Raw genomic sequence first — 26,881 nt, forward strand, 5'->3', positions numbered from 1 at the left:
TTTTATATATATATTTTGTTATATATATATATATCTTATATACATATACATATGTATACACATTTATATATGTGCATATATACATACATAGATATTTATTTGTATATAAACATATACATTTATGTATATATGTATCAATATATACTAAAATCCCCCCAATATATATATAAATTATACATACAATATATATATATATATTATATTTATATTTATTTTGATATAAATTATATATATATGAATTATATTTAAATATATAAAATATATATTTTAAAAAATCCCCATATATATGTGCATATGTGTGTACATATACTTACTTTACATCATTTACATACATATATTTATATAAACATATATATTGATGTATATATGTATTAATAATATATTTTTTGTTTATTTATATAAATAGATATACTAAAAGCCCCCCAGTATATTTATAAATTATACATATAACATATATAAATATACAATATTTATGTTTATATATATATATTTGTGTATATAAATTATATTTACATAACATTAATATTGTTTAAATAATTGTGTACCTGGTCTGGGTGGATATAGATTTAATTTTTGAACATACCTCAGGGGTTGTTACGCATCATTATATATATATATGGTAAATATTTACTCTCCACCCCTTCTCTACCTTCCATTTTTCGTTTCCTGCAGGGTGCTCCAGATTCCGACGGTCCCTGAAGTGTCACTCTGCAAGTGGGCAGAGCGAGCCCAGCCGCTCGTGCTCTGTGGCTGAATCTCTTCCTCTCAGTCTGCTCCACACATCGACGTCTCCTCTCAGACCCTGGATCTCAAAGTCTCCTTCCTCTGAATCACCACCGTGGGGCCGCCGACAGGACGCTGCTGTGAGGTAAGCTAAGACCCTTTAGCTCGGGAGCTGATTCCGTGCTCCATTGTTCAGGAAACAGAGGGAGAAGAAGGAGAAGCAAGAGGCGCAGTGTGTAGTGTGTGTGCTATCGGGGGTGGGAGACTTGTCATTGCGGCGCTGCGTGTGTTGTTGTGGGACTGAGAGGTGGTGGATCGTGGCAGCTAGCCCCTTCAAGCCTGGAAACGAAGCTAATGTAGACACTAACAGGTCTTGCTAGCTGTGCTGGAGCGGACCTGGTCTGCGGCTAACACCAACGGCTAGCTGGGTTTTTTAGGGAGCCCGCATCGAGCACGGGGGTCCCATTGTTATTAAAGAGCAGGGTTAGCTAGCGTCTGAATAAAAGGAGCGTTTCAATGTCACAAACCAGACGTGTGTGTGTGTGAGTGTGTGTGTGTGTGGTCGTTCAGGGTCTCGAACAGGTTGTTGAAGCAAAAACATGAACTCTGAGTCATTCTTGGTGAATTTATCCACTTCAAGGACACTCTGTTAATGATGCAGTCAGCTTTTTAAGGCATTCAACGTGTTTATTTCCCCCCACTGTGAAGCAGGTAACATCCACAGCTTGCACTGAGTGGGACTGTGGAGGACGACAGGCAGAGTTACTCTGAATCACTATATGAAAGCGTTAAACCTGAAATACTCCAGCGAAGGCTGTCTGATATGATGCGTTCAGGTGACAGACTCACACAACAAGCAGTGAAAGTTAATGCTGTTAAGTCCTGACACTTAAGCTGACTGTGTCTCACTTGCAGATGCAGAGGTGGTAACACTTTAAGAGCTGATTTATTACACCTTCATGTGGTTTGTATTTTTAGTCTTCTGCTTTATTGGTCATTCCTAAGGAGAAAGAGTCATTGCATGGAACAAACACAAAATACAGATTATTCTATGGTGGCCCTGAAGTGCAAATCCCAACTACAAATCAGAATTTGAGTTGTCGTTGTGTTTTCTAATTTGTCGTTGAGATATTGTCAAAGCACGGTTGCACGTCTCGTCACAATCATCCAGTGATAGCACAGGATGCTATTGTAGAAGAACATCAATATTAAGTAGTTCCTTATTTAGGCTATCACACAATCTGGGCAATATCCGGTTTGACTGTGTCACTATAATTCAGTGAGAGATAAAGACAGTGAGCGGATTTGTCTTTTTAAATCAGGGGGGTGAAACTCAATCACAGAGAAGGCCATGAACGTCATACATAATGACTATTTTTTTCATTGACGTGTGAACTTATCTGCTGCCAAGACAGAACAGAACAAAGCATGTAAATTCAAAGGAAATCAAATTATGACACATTTGTATGCTTTTTATTCCTAGTCACCTTCTATCACTCATTCCTCAGGAGAAAGAGTCAACACAGGAAATCTAAAACCGCCAGAATTTTCTCATTTTGAGAAATTTGAAATTACTTTGTTTCTCCATTAAGCACAAAAATATTTTAAATGTGACAAATTTGGCGTAAATGTCCGGATATTTCAAGTATATAACAAAAATACTGGCACTCTCCTCTTGTAGGCTCATTTGCCTGCGCCTGATTTTGTCTTGGCTGCATGCTCTTAAGCGTTCTGGATGGAATGAAGGCGTCCGTCAGAGAGTTACTCACACAGGTAGTGTGCAGCCAAACGTGCAGAGCATTCGAGCAGTTAGTAGCTGGAGATAGGGCGTCGTTTTTTGGGGCTTGGATTGTGGGAACTGTTGCAGGAACAGAGCCCTGAGTGTGCCACTTGTATTTTATCAGCTTCTCTTTCCATGTGGAATGCAAATGGATTCATGAGAATTCAGATTTGAATTTATGAGCTCAAAGTCTGCAAGGAAATTGCAAAGAAATCTAAATATGACACATTCCTATGCTTTGTGTTTGTAGTCACCCTTTTTATTGCTCATTCCTAAGGAGAAAGAGTCATCACAGGAAATTGATAGCCACCAGATATTTTTAGTTTTGAGGAATTCTGAAGTATTTTGTTTTTCATTCCCATTAGAATAAGCATTACCATTAAGGACTACATCCTGGGCTTTGTAGTGTCAGCTGTGTGCACGCTGGTCCAAACTAGGGTAGCGTTGTGGGCGTAGGGGGCGGGGATATAGACCAGTAGGGCTCCATCTGATTGGCCAAATACGTTGTCATGCAGAGGGTGAACGCATGGCACACGTAGAGCAATTTAGCCCAGTTCCAGCAGTCTTTTGCAATATGTTTATCAAGTACATAGGGACAGTGAGAAGTGCTTGTCTGCTCTGGTTTGCATTAGGTCACTGTGTCTCTCTGCAGAAGCACTTAGCTCACCAGTGCAGTCCAGTAATTTTCAGTCTGCGCCATGAGTAGCCGCATGTAATTAGGTTATGACATGCTAATTAAATTACATGAGATGTATCTCATGTCGTTATCATGCAGGCTGCGTGTGCAGGCGTGTGTTCTTTAAACAGGGAGCTTGTCAAACAGTCTTTATGTCTTTTAAAAGATGATTCCACTCAGAGGTCAGGGGGTAAATAAATATACATTATCACTACCCGATGTGACCGAATGAACACGTCTCTGTGCGACTGTATGTTGAGCGCTAACGCTGAGCACACTGACCATCCTGGGGTGAGCCGCCAACTGCCCCTGGCTTTATAAAGAGCTCTTTCAGCCACCTTTTTGCTGGAGCCCTTGGGATTATAAATCCTGAGGAAAAGGAGCTTTGCTTCAGTGGCATGCTCCACTGGCAAGAAATCGTCAGAGGGTGTGTATGTATGTATACAGGAGAGGGGGGGGGTGAGTTCAGGGGGCTTGGGTGGAAAGCCAGTACATTCAGTGGAGAGACGAGGAAAGGAGGATTGAGTGTGAAGGCATCGGGGAGAACTGGGCTGTGGTGATGGATGCCATGCAGGGAAGTGGAACACTTGGCCTCTCTGTGATTAAAGGCCTCCTGTTCCCGCGGAACAAACACACACATTTTGTCTCTCACTCAAGGTCAAACTCAGGTTTAAAATCCTCTTTTTTAGACTAAGATTGCACCATGTGCATCGCACTTAAGCTTGAAACCCCACTCCACCTAGTCACTCTACTCTTAAGAGGCCTTTCTATCACACAGAACACGCACGCTTCATTACAGTCGGGCTACTGTTTGGAGCTCGGCAAGTTGCAGAGTGCTCGTTTGTCCATGCTGCACATCGGAGAGTTCAACGGGAGAGCAAGGCACTAAACTTACAGTTTTTATATCCAGGGCAGGAGCTTAACAACGGATACAAAATAATATAGAAAAATACCTCCTTCCCCAAAACAAACAAACAAACAATAAATTAATAATTAAAGGGGAACTGCTTCTTTTGGTCATTTAAGTTTGTATTGACTTCACCACATGGAAGGCCAACAATATAAAAGATAGATGCATAATGAAGGGAGTGCTGTTGATAGACATTAAGCCACATTTTGTGGGTGAAGAATCCTTTTTGGGAAAAAAAAAAGCAAAAGACAGGAAAAAAAAAATAGAAAAGTAGCCCCACTCCAAAATAACCAAACAAATAAAAAAACAAACAAAAAATAACTAAAACAAATAAAAAAAGGGACAAACATTAGAAAAATAAATAAATAAATAATAATACAAATAGAAATAAATAAAAATAGAAAAAATACCCAAACTAACAAAATAGATAAACAAAAAGCAACAACAACAAACCAATAAAAACCAAAGTGGAACTGCTTTAATCACCTAGCTACCTCCAGCTGTCATCAGGATGTGAGACAATGATTGAGTGGCACTGTTGTATTGTTTGCTGCCTCTTTCAGTAACTCTAATTATGTGAAGCCCTTGGCTAAAGAAACTTCAGTCAGCCACGAGAAACTGCTACCAGCATTCTAGCAAAAGCTAATGTCCCCAGTGGTAATTAGACTCAGTCATAGTAATTATTGTTTGGAACGTGTTTATTAAGTCAATTTAAAGTCCTTGATGGGCTCTGACTGGAGTTTAAATTTTACTTCCTGCTTCCATGAACGATGAAGAGAAAAATGTGTCAGGTTGGAGTTTGCGTCGTCACATTTTGCATGTCACACAGATAAAAAAAAGTGGACATTTTGCCACTCCTGACTTCTTTAAAGGGTTTTAAGGGATTTGGATTGCATTAGGAGTGGAAAACAGAATTAGGATTAGTTTTGCGTTGGGGGAAAGTGTTATGAGTTGGGCTCGGGGTTTTTGGATTTAATGTTGTAACTGAAAGCCCTCACAGGCATGCTGCTATTTGTGTGTTTGGATGCGTGCCATGCCTGTCAGTTTGTCGCAGTGCTGGATTTGTGGAGAAGTTGAAGAAAGTTTGTCACTCTGGAAGATTTAATCCAGCTTTTTAATGATCTATATATGTCTTGTTGTCATCCTGCATATGGTGGCTGCTTTGTGTCACCGTAAAGAAGAGGTTGCGTGTAGTGATGACAGGAAAAAGGAAGCGCCCCATCGACACTTCTAAACCACACTTGTCACCGGGCTTGTTCTCGACATGCAGGTCATGTTCCGGGTGTTCTCGTCTGCTCCCTCTCATTCATGACATGTCGTGGCAGGTTAAACACCGTCACTTTGAGTGATTCCTCGGCTGTGTTTTCTGACTTTATGGAGTGTTTCTTGTTTAACTGGCATTCGGATTACAAAGTGGTTTAATAAGCTTTATGCTTAATTCAGCGTTGCACTTCCTGAGAATTTACTGGGTTGTGTTTGGAGGATTATTGCCTCTCAGAAATGTCAGTTTGTGTTCCTTTAATTGCGGGAAAACCGTGTATTAAGCAGGACAGCTGCTGCAATGCCTGTTCTGTTTAACCCAACCTTAAAGTGCTGTTTGTTTTGTGAGTGCAGTTAAGGTTCACTGATTCCCACCGCTGCTGGAGAAACGCCAGCCTTTGCAGCCACTCTGGGCTTTCCAGGGAATCTGCTTCGATCTCATCAACGTGTTCCTGAACGGTCTCAAGCGTTCACACTTGATTGGATTTGGACTTCAACTTGAGGAGCTGGACTTCCTTCCAGAGAGGTCAAGGGTTGTCAGGTGCTAGGTTTTGCAATCAGGTGTTCGCCGTGTGCCGCTGAGCCCTGGGTTGTGTAGTGACGAGGTGTGAAGGCCCTTTCACACATGCACGCCACTCCTGAACGTGTCTGGACACCACGCAGAAGATCAATCAATCTTTATTTGTATGGCGCCAAATCCCAACAAATGTTATCCTAAGACGCTGCACAAACAGAGCAGGTCTAGACTGTATCCTTATATATTATTAACAAAGACCCAACATCAAGACAGGATCAGATCCAGTCCCATCTTACAGACAGGACTCCTCTTAATCCACCATGAGCAGAGCACTTTGCAACATTTAGCAAGTTACAGTGGCAAGGACAAACTTCCTTTAACAGGCAGAAACCTCCAGCAGGACCAGACTCATGTTAGACACACATCTGCTGAGACCTACCATGTTGGAGAGAGGGATGCGTGGTTGTTTATGGACCTCGGAGGGTTTCAGTTAGTTACGCAATCACTTAATTGGATTCATCCTGTCTCATAAGCATGAAATTGTTAAAGAACATAGAACAAAAACAGTTCCAAAGCTGGATGCCTTCGGGACGGGCCAGTGTTGCAGTAAGATGTTTCCCTTTTTGTGGATGGTAAATTAAGGCTGTGGAACATGTTTTAGATAATATTTGGCTGCAGTGTAACCCAGACGCTTATCTTCAATTCTGTTTTATATGTTTTACAAATAAGTGGATATAACAAGCAATAAACATTAAAACCCCTGCTCTTTAGAAAATGGAATTTGCAGTTTTGCTGCAGCTTAGGTGTGTTGTAAGTGTATTCTTAGTTTCATGAGTGTTTATTAGAGTTAGCAATCCTAACTTGAACTCTAATGATCTTCAAATACATCATCAAAACTCCTGATGCCAAGATTTGTCAGAGCGAATATTAAAATTCAAAGCAAAAGGAATGCTTTTTCGTCCACTCCAATGTTGATAAGAATATTAAAAATGAAATATGCCCCTTCAAGGGACACACATCTGCTGAGACCGAGTTGGGTCTGGAAAGAGGGCTGGAGGAGAATAAGAGAGAGAGATGATAGTGAGGAGACAGATAGTAGTCATGATGGATTACATTCCCACTCTAGGTGTTCTTGCTATTTAAACAGTTTGCTGCAATTAAAGGAAGTCACCACAAAACATAGACGTAGATCAAGTCTCTGTCTTCATATTATCATGTTTACTCCAGATCCCAGGAGGCTGTGTCCCGGCTCAGAGGATGGGGGTTGTCATGCTTGGGAGATGCCACTGGCACGACTCTGTAGGCCTGTGCTTAGTGCGACTATCACAACATCACACTCCTTTTAACATCATGTTATTTTTATATTCTGCAGTCTAAAACTAAAGTTTACTTCTCTCTCCCCCCTCTCTCAAACTGTTGTTTAATTAAGGATTTAAAATCCCCTCACGCTGTCTAATGGATCTCAGCAGGGGGGCTGGAACCCCAACTGAAGCTCTCTTAACACACAGCAGGTCACTGATTAAACCGATTGTTTTTGTGACATCTTAGTTCTGATTAGAAGTGACTTAGAATCACCTTGCTTGGTGCGCAGGAAAAACATTGTCACATTAAAAGTGAGCTTGGTTATGTCAGCTGACTCAACTTAACCTTAACATAGATAAAAGGGTGCGTCTATTTATGGCAGTGTGAGTTTTACATCCTGTAGCCTGTGAATGAAGGTCTCTGTGAGCTTATTATAGGAGCTATTAGAAGGTGAAACAAACTCATACAATCCTATGACAATGATCCAGGAACCTACGAGACAAGGGCGCTCAGGGACTCCCAGAAAGGTCTATGGTTAAGTGATAGAGCGAGGGGAAAGATAGGATCCCAGTGTGTCAGTCCCAGCAGTAGTCTAAGCCTATAGCAGCTGGTCCAAACCTGAGCCAGACCTAGTTTTAATCCTACTCTTAAAAGTAGAGAGGGTGTCTGCCTCCTGGACCCTGACTTGTCTCAGTCTCTTGATAAATCCTCTGAATATCTCCGCGATAAGACCTTGACATCGCCCGCCCTGAAAAACTGCAAGCGCCCATCAGTGACTCAATAATAAAACACATTAACATTGATCCGGGTGCCACTCACATTTTGAATCAACTTCCCACACTTAGCCGCCTCGAACACGCTGTCAGCTCTTTGATATCTGGTTACACACTGGAGTCACACCAGTAAAGGTTGTGAAGCAGCAGCAGCAGCAGCAGCAGCAGCAGTAGTGAGGTCTTTTTATTTCTTCTTTTCTTTGCAGGGCCTAATGAATAATTGAGAGGCGGAGCCTATGTGAAGAAGCCCATTAAGATGCAGAGTCACACCGGTCTCCATGGTAGCCAGGCTATGTTATTAGGATCACATCAACTTGGCCAGGGAGCAGGAGAGCTTACAGCTGCAACTGCAGTTTTTAACACTTCCACATTGGACTCATATACCGTTAGTATTTTGTCTTTGGTTTAAACAAACCAAGATGTATTGGAGGGTTTCAAACCCAACCTGAGTAGCTGGGGTTGTGATCTTGGTTGAAAGTCCAACTAATGACAATTTTGACAACTCCAAAAGGGTGCAGCATCAATCAATTTTAGGAAAAACCTAAAATTGGATGGCCCAAACTTGGAACTCTCATGGATTTTCCCCCCCTAACTTTATCTAAACAAAGCCAAGCAGAAAGTCAAATAATAAATAGCTGCTGTGTTAGTGCCAAGAGCAGATATCTGTGTTTGTAGTCACACCGCTGTCTGTTTAAACTGTTTCTCTTTCAGCTGCTCCGTGACTCAGCGGCTGCACAAGAGGTGTGACTCCATTGTTTGTTCAGGAAGCAGAGGGATGAAGTGAGTGACCGTTTCCTTTTTAACTGAGATTGCAGCGTAAAGGTGAAGTAATCCCTCCAGACTTCCATTGTCTAATGTCTCGAAAACTACTGTTACATCAGTGTGTGGTTAAATGATACAAATTTGACAGTAGGTGAAAATAATAACTACCATGCTCTTATTTTGGAAGTATTTCTGCAGGCTGTCATCACCAGATAGCTTCACCTGAGTGAGACGTCAAGCTCTATTTATATTCAGGAAAAATGGATACTCTCTCAGTGTTGATCCATTATTGATGTCCAAAGCTACATCTAGAGCATATTCCTCTCCTTTATTGGGTTATGCAACCAGCTCTTAGCCTATGTTATTTCCCTCCCGTAGAATGCGCCCTCTTTTAGACCAGATGTAATGCACTGGAATTAATCCAGACCTCCTTCTGCCGGTGTCACCTTTTATGGAATATCCACTCAAGGAAGTTATTTTCAGCTGCATTAAGATGCAAAGGAAAATGGATGGAGTCTTTACCTCGCCGGGCCATCTGGCGTGGTCTTAACAATGCAGCAAATGACAGATCGAGGGTAAAGGTTATGTGATTAGATCCTCTGGAAAGATATTAAAGCCTGGGATGATTATATTCATGATACCATTTCATTGTTTACACGTAATCCCCATGACTATATCTTAAACCACTTAGGTCACTGGACACGGAAGCTGCAACATAGACTTCTACCAGTCATTGTAAATGATCAAATCACTCAGGTTGGGGACTGGGTATGCAACAATTAGTGGTGATGATACTCAGATGGCCAGAAATGTTACTTGGGCAGGCTGTCGAGGTATCATTTGTGTTTCCCACGCATAGACGTGGCGCGTCGTATTAGATATTATGGCTATCACAGCTCACAGCTCTTGTTTCCATGTTTGGGATATTGCTCAGTAATTTCTCCTTATGAAAAAGTAGGACACGCCCCGTGTTATAGGCTCAAGATATCAGCATTACCCTGTTTTTGATACTCGATTGAACAGCTGAAATATCAGCCGTGTGGTCCCTCACAGGGGAAAGTCCTTTGTCGCAGATTTGGATGGACAGTAATTTCTCCCAGACTTCCCCAGATTTAATTGTTTCTGTCCTCACCTTCCTTGAACCCACACGGGTTTTCTTTCCACCATTCAGCAAGTTGTTACGTTATCATCTCTAGTTGAAAAGGATCATATATTTTGCAACCTCAGACGGCTGTCAACACAAAGACTTTCTCCGGGTTGTTGCCGCTGAGAGCCAGAGGGCTCCCTGCCAGACAAATTAAGATCTTGAATTTGAAACCAGAAGGTAACTGAGAGAAGATAGTCTGCAGGGTGAACGGTTCCACTGCCCCTTTCTCTACAAATAATAGGACACATGCTCTGATTGGACGGCTTCCTCACAAAGGAGGGATACATGATGAGTTTCTGTCTTAAAATAAGACGGATGGATGCAGAAAATCAGGCCAGACAAGGGAGCCAGCTCTGGCGGAGAATGTGTGTATTCAGAAGCGGTTGAGTCAATTTTCTGTGTAGGTTTTGGCCCGGGCTTCATATAGTGATGTACCACAGGGCACTCTGAGCAACGTTCCTCTTTGATAAACAGCCCTGAAGCCTCCCATCCATGTCGGCACCCAACCAGCGAAGGCTGCCAGCCTTTTCCTGCTCCCCTCTAAGCAAGTGAGTCCCAAGCAATGAGAGACATCCGATGTTATCAGCCCCGCAGATTGCACAGTGCTACTGCCAAGGGCTTGTCTCATGAACTCACAGAGCAGCGCCTTGATTTTTCTTCCTTACCAAGAGATTTGTTTTGCACACATCCTATCACAAATTGGATCGAGTCAAATGTCGATAAAAGGATACAGAAATTAGCGTTTTCCTCATCTTCCACGCAGACGATTCAGTTCTTATTTTTCTTTGTTCAGACGTATAAAAAGATCTCTCTGTGTGCTTAGAACACAATCATGTGCCTTTGTCTTAAACGGCTGAACAATTATGGTGTGTGTGATAACCTACTGTGAGATTCCAGCCCCTGTTGGAAGCTGCTCGCAGCTGTCTCTGACCCATTTATGAAGCTGATGGATGTAAGGTGAAAAGAGCCTTTGTGCGGCTGCCTTTTGTGTTTCTCAGATGGTGCAGATGATTTTCTGCAGATAGCTCACTGCCGACGCAACCATCTTCATCCTGAATATCCACCACTGAGACCCCTGAATGCAACGCTGAAATAACAGAGATGGGGAAAGAATTCTGGTTGAGTTCAGCGTGTTTCTGGTGCATTCACGGAGGCGACTGTGGTTAGATCTGCTACTTTGAAAGATTGTTAAAGAGACGCAGTTCAAAAGGCGGCAGAATTCCCCTCCCTGCGTTTTTGCTTCAGTTCCAGTAACAGTCATTGAATGCAGATGAGAGAACATCTAACGCGCTCTTCTCCTGCCTTGATGGCACGCTTCAAAAATGCTTTTTTTGTTGTTGCTTCATGCCTAAAGCCAGAAAGGGATTTATTGCTATAAGGTTGTTGAGGAGCACTTCCTTTGCTGATATGATGTTGTTTTTTTGGATCCAACACTCTGGAAGCCTCCTTCACTGTTGCCAGAATATGAAAGGCCGTCATTTAGGATGAGAAAAACCTCATTTAGAAAGATGATGGTGAGTGAGGAGACTGAAAGCAGAATGTGGAACGCAGAGTGGCGAAATGGAAACTGCCTGCAGTGTCTGCAGGCAACGTACATCAGCCGATACCGATTCCAAAATGACATTAACTGGTCATTACTATCTCTAGTACAGTTGGCCTATCTTTGGTCTCTTGGAAAAGGAAAGGTTATTTGCTGAATCATCACTTTGCAATGGAATGAATTGAATCAGATCAGATCGTTGCCATGAGGTTGTCAGTAAAGACTCTCACACTTGAGCCTGAATATGATTATTTACGTTTATTGTGATCTTATCAGTCACATTAATAATTAAGAGCACTTAATCCGTGTGGAACATCTTTGTTATTTCACCATCAGTGAGTCAAGACAGTGGAAAAATGCTCCACAGGGCTCGACAGTAGAACAGAAAGCAGTGGTGACAGGAAAGTTAGAAGTGTGTGTGTGGTTTTGGAAACGTCATCACAAGTCAAGCTGCGAGTGGGTTTTGGTGACCTCAGGCTGCGTGCGAATCATAGTCAGCCCCTAATTGTGTTGAGGAGGAAGTAATGCCCCTGAAGCTGTTGGCTAACTTTGTTCCTTTTTTGGGTAAACGCAGACATCAGCAGGAAGTGAATAACTTTGCTTTTAAAAAAGAGTGGTGTTGGCAAGCCACGACAATCAATGAGGGGAATTTAGCAAGACTAGTTCACCTTGTCCGGGTCTGGGAGTCAAACATCTGTACCTGCTCAAGCATGCAAGCCCAAAAAGGACAATCAGAGCAGAGAATCTAGGCAGAAAATGTGTATTAGGATGATAAGTGTGTCCTCACTTGACAGTAAGGAAGACTAATTAGAGGCTGTCCTCTAAACATCTTTGGGAAAACCTGTTGCGTAGAAGTTTTCCCTGCATATTCAGCTTCCCTGAATGTCTCCATTCAGCCTCTCCCATCAAGTGTAATGAGCACATTTTGGTGTGTCACCATCCTGTGTGCACACACAAACACAGTGATCCCCAGTCCAGATACAGTACGCCTCTGTTTTTGTGGTCAGCTGCAGTCATAAACGAGGTAAAAGTAACAGGACAGAGATCTGAACTGAGCTTGTGTCCAATACTTCAATCTTTTTATGGCGAAGGTAGACAAATTGAATAATCCTAACCGCTGAAATGTTGCACATACTCATCGCCTTGATAGCTTGGCTTTTGGGCCTTTTGACAAACTATTAGTGTCTGCCTTTGGGGGTAGAAAAATGCATCGTCTGCATACAGAGAGAGCTCTGAACTGACCAACTGTCTGTCTTTCTTTGTCGTAGGATGCATCAAGTTGGGCTCGTTCTTCTGGCATGCTACTGAGCGATGAAGATGGGTCAGAGAAGGAAATCCCGCTGGTGAGCTGTACACCAACCCTCAAACACCGCCGCTGCCAGCTCCACTGACTGATCCAGCCATGCCCCGCCTACCCTCCTGATTCTCCGCACCTTCCCTCGGTCAAACCAGAGTCACAGCGTCCCGGCAGCTCCTCGTGAAGTCAGCATGGCGACGCCCTTCCTGTGGAAGCTGTCCTCCCAGAAGCTGGGCTTCTTCCTGGTCAGCTTCGGGTTCATCTGGGGCATGATGCTGCTTCACTTCACCATCCAGCAGCGAGCCAGCCACGAGAATAGCGCCGTGCTGAGGCAGCAGATCCTGGACCTCAGCAAGCGCTACATCAAGGCGCTGGCTGAGGAGAACCAGAGCGTCATGGATGGGCCCTATGTGGGTACTATGACAGCATATGGTGAGTAGTCAGCTCCTTGGCACACATGAAATGTTAATCCCTAATTCGTGTATAACATGTTGCCAAAATGTAAGGAAAAGGCTGAACAAACAGGGCATATTTTCATCTATAACTACATAATTACACTCTCTGCTCACATTCCCCCCAAAATTGGGACTGTAATCAGTTTTTCCACATGGGTTGTTCAAGCCATACCAGAGTCTGTGACCTGCTTTCCCTTAATTCTAATATGATGTCTTTTCTTGCTTCAGCTCATTAAAGCTAAAAGCGTTTGTTGTTGTTATAGATAGAAAGCCAATCAGTAAAAGTAATGTACTGATTAATTTGAAAAATGCTGAGTAAGCCTATTTTCAGACTACCAAAAAAATAGATTGATTACTTTTGAAGGCTTTGTTTTCAAGAGACAAAGAAAGAGAGTACTTTTTGATACCCCTCATTTCAGTCTCTGTCTGGAACGCTTAATTTCAGCTACTGTCTCTTTAAGGCCCTGTCAGCATTACTGATCCCAGCATTCTGGAAGCCTCCTTCATTGTTGCCGTAGAACAAAATTGTGTCTCTCCTTTTAAAAATGACAAAATCTGCCCATTTATGGAAAATCCCCAATTTATGATGTCACGAGTTGAGCGAATCTCGTGCTGATCTCTCTGAAGTTGTTTAGAGCAGTTTACAACTTTTACCTTGCAATTTGAAACTTTGCCCACATTTAGTATTGACATCCAACATTTGAACTTGATTTGAAAGAAGCATAGTACCACCTTTTTACATTCCTTTTATCCAAGGAAACTTGTTTCGGAGATTAAGCGCAGTAACAGCTGCATTGTAGTGTAATACAGCAAAATCAAAGGTCCAGCAGACCCCATCGATAAGTTATTCATGCCATTAATAGACCCATATGCGGCTTCATTAGAAACCTGAGATTGGAATTGATTGCTCTGTAATACCCAGAGAAACAACAGGATACAGTAAAGCTCCTGAAGATTAAAGCATCCAGATAATGCAAAGAAGAAGCAGGATTGTAGGCAGAGACACAAGTGCATACTTGCTCAGGGTTTAAGCTTCCTGTTGTAAGAGCATTAAACTTATTGTGTTTACGGAAGCCTCCGTCACTGTTGCCAGAATATGATATTCCATCATTTAGGATGGGAAAACATCATTTAGAAAAGATGGTAGTGGGTGAGGCTGCTTGCAGTGTCCGTGCCGGTTAATTTGTACCTCTAATGAGGACTAAGCTTGTACCACCACCCCAATAATATAAGTCCAACGCCCAATCTAAAAAGTCATGTCTATACCAACAGATTGGTATATCGTCTGACTTCATATCAGATAACGTATGGGATATAATAACGTCCCATTATTGGTACCAAAACTTGTACTGGACCCAACACTCAGCAGTCATCCTCATCATTGATCGTGTAATTAATGTTCTTAAACTTGATCCAGAGACAAGTACATTGATTTCCTCGTTACATGATCTGGACTTTCCAGGGAACAGGATCCTGTCCAGTCAGTTTTGTTCCCCTCACATGATGGATTGATTTTCATGCTGCTGTCAGAGCGGCTGCCCAGTCCCCTGACCTCTGTCCAATATCACATCAAAATCCATTTCATGTCCTTGATTAGATCTGGAGGCAGCAGGGGTACTCGCTGCTTCCTGTGTTCACTCACTTGGGCGATGATTTGGCTTGATATGATTTGTAATGAGTTCAAGGGGGAGAGGGTTTCCTCCCCTGCTGCCCATAAATGACCCATAAAATCTTGATGCATATGAATTTAACATTATGTCCCAATGGAGGCGGGTTGAAAAGGGCGCTATGAAAACACACTTTTTAAGCCTTCTACATCATAATAAATCAACCCGACCAGATTACTCTTAAAACGACCAAATTTGCCCTTTTAATGAATTCAACAATTTGTGATGTCACAAGTGGAGCAAATCTCGTTTTGATCTCTCTGAAGTTTTTAAATTTAAAGCTTTTCATGATAATTCAACACATCATTCGCTCTAAATAAGGTCATTGAGCAACAAAAACCACACTTTATGGAGCTGAAAGATGCATCAAAATAAGTCCAGTCATGGTTTTATGAAATAGGGAAGTGTGTTCTTACATTATTAGGGAAGTAGTGAAAAATAGCCATTTTATGAGCAATGATGCTTGATTTATAGAGAATACATAATTTATTCTGATGATTTTTTTTTCTCTTCAGCCTTTTGTTTTAATTCTACGTATTGTATTCCCACCGCAGTGAGGATTATTTCACTACTACTAGACGGACAGTCTATGTCGCTGCTCCTGGCACTGCTATTTTTGCGGCCACAGGCTAAAAAGTTTGGGAAGCCCCCGTACCTTGACCAAACACATCCCTCTTTGTAAAGCCACAGCTCCAGGCTCTGTCATGCTATCTCCTCCTGACACATTTAAGTCAGATGAGGATATGATCCTTCCCGTCCCACCCTCCCTGAAACCAAACACGGCCACCGACCACCTGACACCGCGTCTCACTCCTGCACGACTCATCGGCTTATTATGGTTTTCTTTTGTTGCCGCGTACACACACACCACCCTTGCTCTCTTTGCTGGAGTCGGTCAGCTCCACGTGGCCAATATCAGAAATCAGGGTAATACAGCCGCCCTTGGTGAGGACTGGGTGTGGTGTAAGCTTATATTGGAGTGCTAATCCTATCTGTCCTCTCTGGGGGTGGAAGGTCACTGGGTGCTGCTTCTGCGGTCTCTGAACTTCCCTTCCTGGTGAAGTAAACAATAGGGATCACTGATACGCTTTGGGCTTATGTTCCCCTTTAATCACTTCTCTTTAATCATAAGCATAATAAAAAATCCCAAGCTATTTTGCATTCAGATTACAATCTTATATGACACTATTATTAATAGCAAAGTTAAATTTAGTGCAGTTACCGCTCCAGGATTTGTTTGGGAAATCGGATCTCTCTGCTAAGAAATATTGAGACAGGCAGAAATGTGTCTCTAGGTGTGCTATTACTCATCAGGTTACCTGACAGCAGCGGTAGAGAACAGAGGAACAAGTCAAGGCATTATTCACACAGTGTGACGGAAGCTTTTATAACACAGCGGCTAATGAAGGCCTCTGACTCACAGCTATGTATTCAATTATTTTAAAAATTCAGAATATTTTCAGCTTCTAGTTTCACATTCAGGATTAGATAACCCATGTAGAGTGATTTATTCTCCCTTGCACAAGCATAGATAATAATTACAGGTGGCAAATATTTTTTGAGGACAAATTAAAAAAACATATGAACATATTTAACATTTTTTTGCATTTATTTAAAACTTTTTGTGGATATATATTTTTTTAAAGTTATATTTTTGGCCCTTTTGCCTTTATTTGATAGGACAGCTGAAGAGAGACAGGAAATGTGGGAAGCAGAGAGAGGGGGAAGACATGCAGGAGATGGTCGCGGCCGGGAATCGAACTGGCGACCTCTGCGACAAGGACTGTAGCCTCTGTATGTGGGGCGGTTAGACTGCTAGGCCACCAGCGCCCCTTATGGACATATTCAACCACCCCCGCCCGTTTTGTTGGAATCAAACTGAACACAGAAAGGGACGTTAGACTTACTGTCTTTCAGATTGGAGGCTAGTTTTATTTCAATTATCTTCTGCCTAAAATCTTGTCTCAACTCTTCCTTCCTGCTTGCTTTCTCCCCCGGTCTCACTGCATCTGCTCCCCCCCACCAGCTCGTCCAAATCAGACAAACGCTCTGGCGCCCACCTTCCCACGAAATCAGGCTGGTGTTGCCTCTGCCAGGCCTCGTTGCGTCCTTGCCAATCTCTTTTGACACGATCAAAACTGGCGTGTCAAATGCATTATGGCGGGGGAAAATGTGGCGCCTGTGTGTGATAGACAAGCTGCAATTATCATCACCCGAGGAAAGCAGGCACGACGCGCTGCACACACAACAAAACCCACTGATGAAGTCAAACCCGATTGGGATTATGATGGAGCATCTTTGCTTGTGATGCTAAAATGCTTGTGATAAAATACTTCCTTGTTGCAACAGCTTGACATTAAGGCGGCTTTAAAAGTCATTGCAGTCGCTGCAGAGAAATCTTCAACATTTCAAATGCATGCCACACGCTTCCACCAATCGTCATTTATCCACAACCTGCGTCCTATGCAGATGAATAAGATCCCTACCCCGGATTAAACCCTTTCCAGAGATGCTGTGGCTTCAGTTTACATTAAAATGAGCTTAGAGCTGACCGCTTGAAATCTAACCCCTGGTCGCACATTTTCAAACACACGGTAGTCGAGTAAAGCTCCCTGGACTACAGGCAGCAGCTTAAACAACCTGCATATGTTAATGGTAATGATAGCCAGGGTGATAATGAAAGCAGTGCACACTTTTTATTAGCCATGTGGAACCTTTTTGGTCCTTTAATCAGATACCGACAGAGTCCAAAAATCTGTTGATGAAGCAACAAATAGTGTACATTCTCCACCTTTGATACCACTCTAGTGTCATAGCCTGTTTTGGACGCTTTGTTTCAGTAATCAATGGCACTCTGTCATGCTTTTTTGACAGCAGTATTGATTTATGATTCTCTGAATTTCAAGCAGAATATGGGTCACATCTGATATTGTGTTTATAAGAACCAAGCTCTCTGAATTTAGCCTCCTAAAGCACTGCAATGCACCTGCAAAGTGCCGAAATGCATCTGCATATTAAGTCAGATATTTGGAGTTTGAGTGCAGAAAAAGCATATCATAAAATACTTAAATACTCTGATTTGTGTTCCAATTTCCAGACTTGAAGAAGACTCTCGCAGTGCTGCTGGACAACATCATGCTGAGGCTGGGCAAGCTCGAGTCCAAGGTGGAGAACATTTACAACGGCACGGGGGGCAACTTGACCAACGGCACCAGCACGGCCACACCGAGCGCAACAAACCCGGAAAAGGTTAATGTGGCAGGTAAGAGAAGTCATCTCGAGTCCTGATTGGTAGACCTCTTTGATAAAGGTGGGTGGGTTAACACCAAACGTTAATGCAATCATGGGTTACATGTAAAGTCAAGGGCAGCGCAAATTACATGAAGCGGGCAGTGCAATTTTGTGATGCATTTAAGGCTTCACTTTCTTTATTGGCTTTATTCATAATAATCTGATCTCCGGCGAATCATTTGCACCATGTTAGCCAATTAGTGTGCAGATCCTCTGATGATGTAAGATCTGACAAATGGCGCAAATTCTCGACGCATTCAACGCTCCGCAACGTACTAGCAAAGAAGGGGAAAGGGACAACAAATCTCCCTCGCTTCGTCCCTTTAAAACCGCTGGCTTTAGAGTCTTTGAACATGAACTCATTGTAGTGTTTATTCCTCCTTTCTGCACTTTGACAAGATTATTAAAGCACACTGCAAACACAGTCGTTGAAACCAATTACAGAATCAAGGAGAAGCTGATTGTGCCTTTTTCCATGACCCTTGTTTTATTAAATAGAGTTCTCCACTGTGCAGAACCATTCCTGAGGCAAACAAGCAGCTCAACGCTGGCAGTACTGCACAGTGCACACCAGGCACTTTAATGCTACCAGACCGCATCCTTGGACATAATTCAAATAAGGCCTCGTTCACGCTGCATGACCCTTTTATTAGTTTTCATTGATTTTCCTGCCAGCTTTCGGATGATGAATTCAGGCCGGTTGAGAGAGCGAGGTGTTGGTTTTTCTGGGACCCGGGGACTTGCGCTCTGTGTGTTTTTTTTCTTGCAGCATTAAACAGAAGGAATGTGGAGTCGGTGCTCTGAAGAGTTTAGCAGGAATTGGATTAGACTGATTGAGTTATACGAAGTAACATTTGAATGCATGTAATCCTAATGAGAGTAGCCGCATGCCAATTTTGTAAACAGCCTTTTCTCTTTTCAAGACTTAGGGTTATATGGCACCAAGTTATTGATTGACAAGAGCGACATGTGAGTGTGAGTGTTCATTAACAAAACACCTCACAGCCTCTCATGACATCTCACTTCCTAGTTTCTATTTTAAGACTTTGTCTACATTATTCTTATGAGAGTGATGCTAGCTTGGCTTGTCATATATGGACATGAAAGAGAGTAGAGGTGTGCTCTCCCCACTTCAGCCTTTGGCATTCCACGTTGGCACATGGAAGGGCAGGGAGCCTCCAGAACAGAGCAGTAACGCCAAATTTTACTCCTTGCATGCAAATAATTAGTTTGCAAACTTTTGCAGCATCTTGAACACCCGTTTCCTTTTTTTTTTCTGTAGCCGAACCTAAATGTTTTGGGTTAATGAAAGTTAGTTTAATCACAGTAGAATGTTTTAGTTTCTTTAAAACCTAAGTAACTGCTGTAAAAACAAGCTGGGACTGTTAATAGAGCTCAGACATTAAGTCGATTAAGTACAAGTGTGTTGGCAACCGCTCTGTTAATCCATTAATCACTGCAAATAGCAAAAATGCAGGGAGTTACTCATTTAACTATCAGTGTATCAGTATTTACTCCGACTGAATTGAAGGTTTGTAATAGTCAGATAAAGACCCGTCCTTGGACTTCACACCTGTGTCCTTATTATTAATAGACACAGCATTCTTCCACACTTAACACTCACACTGTGTACTAGACTCGCTCCTCTGTCTCGGCTTGATCTGGTCAATGTAAACACCAACCTGATACCCACTCTCAAAGCACACCTGGCCTTGCTCCTGTGTTTTTCGCCGCGCTAATACATGAACCTATGACACGCCAACAACCCTGCATCACCTCGCTGGCTTCAAACTTCCAGCAGCACCCTCGAAAAAAATCCCACATTCGGATCCTGAGTGCAGGTCAAGCTGACAAAGCGGCACCCACGTCTCTCTTGGCAGTGGACTAAAGGGCCCAACACTCCAGAGTCTCCATTGGAGCATGTCTCCTGTCTTTGAGTGGGTGGCAGGCAGTGCTGTTGCCAACTCCACTAGTGCTCCTCCCTGACTGGAAGGCAATTACAGAGATAGGAATCTGGACAGTGAGGGGAACACGCCTGGCTTTCAGAGGGGCTGCTATCAAGATGGTGCCGAGCACCAGCCCCGAGTCTGTACTGTCTCTGCAGCGATTGTGGTAATGTTATCTCGGCCAAGGACTCTGGCGTGTTTTGGTACTCTTCACAGTTTGGTCTAAGCTTTTTTTGGGGGTATTCTGTCAGGTTAGGAGTACAAGTGGCAGTGTGGGTCAAGTTCCCATCCAAGTTTCTCTTTCCATCCAATACCTGCACGATAAACAGCTTTTGGCTATAATTCTGAAGTTGAGTAAAGTTAAACTATTTGGTCTGTTTAGGCTTTGTGATTGCAGCTGCATTTTGTTGCAGCTTCCTTTTGTTGCAGCTGCATTTTGCTGCAGCTTTTATTTGTTGCAGCTGCACTTCGCTGCAGTGGCCTTTGAACAAACTTTGCAGCGGACTCTGGTTTGTTTCAGGTCTGACTCTGCAAAACAGAACCAGTTTCAAACGACTGACAAGACTGTATTTTTGGAGACAAATGCTGACAGCCATGTTGTTGTCGTTTAGTTCTGTGGGAAGTAAATGAGAGGGAAAGGTGTGAACTACAAGAGCGCAATGGCTGGGGAGTAGGAAGTTAAAGAGAAAACCTGGACTTTAGATACTATCTGTCGACTACTGTTGCAATCCATTAATTAACATCCAAACAGGGAGATCCAAAAGCTCTTTGGGAATCTGAATATATTTAAAACAAATGTAAAAACAAAAGCATTAAATATCCAAAGACTTCTTTGCAGCCTGATGCAACAGTGGCGTCCCGTTTCATCCCCAACAACACCTCCTTTCTCAGCCTTACTTGACATGTGATCTTTACAACACTACAACAGCCATAATTCCAACTTTCCCCCTGCTGTTTACAGCTGCTGATGTGAACCAACAGCTGTGCTCACATGGTTGAACAATGCGTCTTTCATCTGATTGGTCATCTCACAAAAATTCGGCCTGCTCTTTTAGCTTTACAGCCACACACACACACACACCCTGTGTTATGTGTGGCTGTAAAATCTGCACTGCTGCTGTCAACACGCCACATTTTTGGGACACTTCCGGCAGCGCTTGCTGTGTCTATGCACGGGGAATGTTTCTGCTGCATTAAGCGAGGAACAACAGGCACAGAAGCTCTTTATCGGATCAAAACAAGTCGATCTGGCCTTGGTTGACGCTTAGCAGGAGGCGGATGGGACTCGGTCCAAGAGCAGGAGTGTGACGCGTTGCCTTTGCCGCTTCTTGCTGATATGGCTAATCAACCTCTCCAGGAGTGTTTCATCTGTCGGCTGGCCCGTGACATGGGAATGTAATCTCCCCTCTCACACACACACACACACACACACACAGGCAGGCAGGCAGACAGATGTAATGAATTGTCAGGTAGAGATTTGCAGCCGTATAACTCACACTTCCTTCTTTCTCGCTCTACAAGTGTTGAAGTTTTCTGTGTCACTTACAACCACACTGCCAAGGACATTTGGCTGAGTCGTAGTGTCCCGTCTTTGTGACAGAGTTAGCTTTTTTGGTAAACAGAGACCCAGTCTTTCACAGCTCACGCCATCTTCAGTGCTTTGTCTCTTTGGGCTATCGATCTGATGCTTCTCTGTTTGCCATTCACAGCGAAAGATGAGATTCAAGGTCTCATCTTTGACGAATAAAAAAGGTCAAGGACGTGGATTTTATGGGCTGCATCGTCGACATACAACTTTCATCATCTTGTTGAACTCTTGAAGCAGCGTCTGTGGTCTCCATTATATCCCGGAAAGTCTGTTTACTTCCTTGGCGTACAGATCAATGCTAATAAAGTACAAACACACACAAACCCACTCAGCGCTAATAAGCAGCTGAAAGATGCTGTCTGCCCCCACACGCTTTCAAACACCCGAATTCTGACAGTCATCACCCAGCAGTGACATTAAACTTTTTTTGTCTGCTGTAGCGGCTATTCAATAAACAGAGAGGTTGTTGTGGTCCTGACTTGAGAGGGGAAGAGAGGGGAGGTGTGCTCTACCAACTTCAGGCTTTTGGCCCTAGCATGTAGACAAGTGGAAGGGCAGGGAGCTCCTAGAACAGCGCCATTATCCCCTAAATCTTATTTTCCACAGCAATATAATGCATGTAACTGCAGTCATCATAGCTACAGAACATACAGAGGCCTACAAATTGTTTAACATGCTGAACATCAAATGCAAAGAGTGAGGCTCAAGCTACTGAGTGTGGAATTTTTGTAAAGCCAAAAGCAATCCCTCAGATGGCATTGAAGTCACTGGTCTGCACACATACCGGCGTGCTAGCTTTGCCGGTATGGGAAACCTCCACTCTAAGACTCTACTTGTGCTTACCTGCCTGTTTAAAGATTGACATGTGCACATTGAGCCTCTCCAGGACTTCCCCTCTCACACCAACAGTCAAACATGCACAAACAGGCTCTATACGACTAGTAGAATGTGTGTGAATTTTTTCCTTGCATATGTTATCCATCACAGAAAACACACAGGAGTGCAAAACAGGGGATTTTTGCCAGTATTTAGTGTTGTGCAGTAGTTAGACACTTCCCATGTGGAATGCATCATGTGTCTTATAGTAGTGTGAATGTTCAGTTAAGTTGAACCTTATGTTCATGTTGGGCCATGTTTTCTGTCAGAGGCAGTAAGGTAAACTCACAGTGAACGTTTATCAAGCAACAGCCTGCTTCTAAGTCATACAACTCATACCATAGATGCCATTAAGATTACATTACACTGCACTAAAGCTACTGTTAGACACTTAGTGGTTAACTTTGATTTAATGAGTTTGGCGAGGCAGACTACAAACTACTTTCCATTGTTTTAACAATGAAAGGGACGGCAATTTTCAATTATCACTTTCAGTCTTCCGTTGGCCGCGTTTTTGGGAGAAAAACCAAAGTCGTCCGTTGTTCCTCTTAAAAATAACCCCTGTCACATCGCATCATGTTTAATGTATCCGAATAGCAGAAGCAAACTTCACTGACCCATCGTTTCAGGGTGCACTGCTTTCTAATGTACGCCACATTTAGCAGCTGAACCAAAAAATTAGAGTACACAAAACATATTTCTCCACACAGCAACCCTCAATCACACTTGAATGGACGCCACTTTTAGTCAGTGGGAGGATGAAAGCTTGTTCTTATAACAAATAGTACTATATTGCATTATATTTTGTCCATTGGATGACATATTTCCATATATGCATTAACATGTCTCTGTCTCTTTAAGGGAGGGATTTTCAGGTGTCTGTTAAGTCCATCTCGCCTGGACTTTTCCTTGGCGTATGAAATAATAATAGAGCTGTAAAGCTGTCATGTTTTCCACTAAAACAAAGACTAAGAAGAAAGCTGCGGAGTACAGAGAAAAAAAAGAAATAAAGCTTTTAACTCGTCGCCTGTAAATCAATTTGAATCAACTGAATCCCAAGTGACTTGAAGCCGTTCCAGGAAAACACAGAGATGTGTTTGAAGCAGGCTCGTCACTGTTATGCTGGGCTGATAGAGGAGTCGGTGGTAGGATGGGAGGAACATCTGGGTCTTACTTACCATTGATTGGGACATGTACCCCCTTCTTTCCCCTCCCTTTACTTAATTTAGAGACTATTTTGCTGGAAATCCAATGATTATTCAATTTACAAAATTGCGGCACAGGAAGTCTTTTTTCTCCTATTAAACTTTTCTCAACATGTTCTACATTTGTCCTTCTTTTTACTTCCCCTCTGCATACTGTAAGACTGCTACTCTTTTAATGTCCCACTCTCCCTCCGCATCCTCTTTCCTGCATTGTCTTCTTCCACTTTGCGTAGCCGCAGCAGCCTCAGCCCCTGTAGTCATATAATCTGCACTGCATACGATTTAATACCAGTCAACGCTAGCACAAACACTCCCATGTGTTCATAATATCCACACATACATTCATACACAAAGCACCTCCAGCACTCCTTTCGTCTCCACTCGCTGCGGATCAGTTTTCCCCAGGCAAAGATGGGGAGGATCTGGATGTGCAGATGCAGGCTTGCTTGCATAATCTCACACACTTGTTCATAGATGTGTTATCGGCTCAAACATGCATCCGCAGTGTGGAAGGAGCTGAAGTCTGAGAGTGAGTATTATTTTGGTTCTGTGTTATGCAGCTCTGTAGCGCTCAAGCTGCTTCACTTATGATAAAGCAGAGAATTTTTTTCAGCTTCACTGCAACGCCTGCCAGTAAAACACAAGGGCCAACATTTACATATCTGACTTCTTTAAAGGGAGGCATATGGCGAGCAGGTGCCTGAAAATATTCCCTTATTTCTGACCTTTCAGAGGGAACAGATTGGCTGTATGTCTCTGTTCTGGGAGCTCCCTGCCCTTCCATGTGTCTACGTGGAAGGGCAACGCCTAAGGTGGGGAGAGCACACTTCCCCTCTCTTGATGCGCAGACACTGTTTTGGATTCTCACATTACCTTGAATCCCCTCTCTGGCTCGCCCTGCACATCTCGCAGCCTCAACCTGCAGCTGTGGAAGGACACAGCCTACGATGGGGACACCTCCCCTCTCTTGGTGTGCACACCCTTTTTTGAATTCTCACATCAACTTGGATCCCCTGTCCTCACCACAACATGTTCTCTGGCTGGCCCCGCACATCTCGCAGCCTCAACCTGCAGCTTTCCAACATGTGTCCAGATAACGTTCGGTACGTTAGTCATAACTCCGCAATGATTAGAGTTATTCAAGGCTGTCTGGCCTTTCCGTGTCCTTTTGTCGCTCTTGGTGCAAAATTCAAATTATATTTTCAGAGAACAGTGGGCCGGTCAGATTCTGCAGCACAAAGGACGGATTGATTAGAGCCAGACGTTGTGCTTTTCACAGCAGAGGAAGGGACAAAAAGAGGGAACTCAGTGATGGCTGGGGTGCAGGAATACATAGGGGGAATTTGGATTCTGCTTTTTTGTCTCTAGGACGTTTTTGTGGAATACTTGAGTGAACCAGAGGCAATGCAAGACATGTGCAGCCTCAAACACGTGCCCCTCATGCTGGGAAGCCCCTTGTATTCTCTGGAATAGATGAGTGGTTTCCAGTGGGTTCTGGGTTACATAAGTACTGAAGATGTTTACAATGAAATCTCACCACACTGGCACTTATACAGTTACGGAGGAAACAGTTTGGCCCAATGAGAGTCATGTCATGAAAAAACAACTGGAAAATAACAAATAGTATCTCGTCTTCTTGTACCTGTGAGTCATCCTCTCCTAACATTTGTTATGTGAAGCTATGAGTGCACTTGAACACTCTATTTAACACACTTTAACTGATGCCACCCCTTTTGTTCTTAGGAGATATGCTGTATGCAAACTAGGGATGTGTAATATGGAATAAAAATAAGATCTTGTTAATTAGGGGAATTTTGCCAACAATATCCTAGGCAAACTGACCAAAAGCTGGTCAATTCCAGCTAATGTAGATGTGAGCTATGCTGGCTTTAACTGAATGTTATTTATCGCCGGCACGTCTCCTTTAAGATCTTATTCCCAGTCAGTTTCACACTTACTCGGTTTCCACTGACCAAACAGAGACATTGAAGACTGCGCCCCTGACAGACTTAACACATTTGAGGTAAAGTTTTCAGTTTAGTGATGTCTGAGAATTGAATCATGAGAGCAACAGAGATGGAGAGGGAGAGAATAACACCAACCAGATGTCTTCAATCATAATTCTGGAGTGGTGGGATGTCAGGTTACCTCATGTACTTGGACAAACACGGAGCGAAAGAAAGGAAAAATAACCGTGTGTGATATCACTTATTGTTCAGAGATCATGCTATTTTAAGGCTATCACATCAACACTGCTTGCTCTGAACTGACTAATCTGTGAGCGGCTCTTATGCAACATTACATGATCTCATCTGTTTTTGTGCGCCTCTGGTTTTGTGCACATTTCAAATCCCTTCTTAAACTTCCTAATTGATCCTTTTATATGCTCTTCGCGGTGTATTTATTTCGTTTTACCCTGCGGTGGTGTCTTTTTTCATCTATTACTAATTAACCTCTTTATCAGCTGCTTTTATTTGCTTATCAAAGCACATTGCAAACTGATGTTTCAAGAAGGTTTGTAGCTTTACCCAATATTTATTTTACTCTGCCTTTGATTGACAGCAAAAGTGTATCTACCTAGACGTCTATTTTGGAGTTCCATGCACAGTGAAGGCTTTGCTGATGCTCCCAAATTCCCTGCAACGATTCTTCCTTCAACCCTTCCATAAACTAAAGTCATAGATTAGTAGTAATGGGTACAATGAAAAGGACAGGTACAGGGTTTGATATCCTTACTCATTGACAAAGATGTGAACAGCAATGATCTCCTCATCTTGGAACAGCACCCCCCCTGCGTTTGATTATAAAGAGAGCTATATTTAGCACCTCCTTGGCAGCAGCTTCTTCTGCTTGATTAAAGCAAGGAGAAGATTTGCCTGGTGGCTCTGGCGCTCGCCGGCTCACTGGCTGAATGACAGCGTGATAGCGTGAATGACAGGCCGCCTCAGATGGTTGCTGGGTCGGTTGGTTCATGGAGCGACGGGGTGACTCGGCCGTCTGGAGGGATGAGCTAACAGCAGCTCGCTCCCGGTGCTCATGGCTCTTTGCTTGCTGCACAAGACAGCCACTTTACTACGGACGACAAATCACAAGGCCAGCTCCTTGAGGGAGAACTTTCAATAAACGCCAGTGTGTGACGGTCTTTGCTGCTGCTCTCCCTGCCTTG

General features: G+C 43.0%; 1 protein-coding gene across 2 annotated transcripts in view; it reads left to right on the forward strand.

The window, feature by feature from the left end:
- Positions 1-682: 682 nt before the first annotated feature.
- Positions 683-26,881, forward strand: part of mgat5 (alpha-1,6-mannosylglycoprotein 6-beta-N-acetylglucosaminyltransferase) — a 69,096-nt gene continuing 42,897 nt past the window's right edge. Inside the window, exons 1-4 of one of the 2 annotated variants that reach the window (XM_034678116.1) lie at positions 702-868; positions 8,653-8,721; positions 12,659-13,119; positions 17,907-18,071. In XM_034678116.1, coding sequence (XP_034534007.1) covers positions 12,879-13,119; positions 17,907-18,071 — 406 coding nt within the window. In that variant the 5' untranslated portion in view covers positions 702-868; positions 8,653-8,721; positions 12,659-12,878. Of the gene's footprint in view, positions 869-8,652; positions 8,722-12,658; positions 13,120-17,906; positions 18,072-26,881 lie in introns of both variants that reach the window. The other variant, XM_034678115.1, reaches the window with a different exon arrangement.

The sequence above is a fragment of the Notolabrus celidotus genome, chromosome 24, assembly GCF_009762535.1.
Source record: "Notolabrus celidotus isolate fNotCel1 chromosome 24, fNotCel1.pri, whole genome shotgun sequence".
Classification (NCBI taxonomy): domain Eukaryota; kingdom Metazoa; phylum Chordata; class Actinopteri; order Labriformes; family Labridae; genus Notolabrus; species Notolabrus celidotus.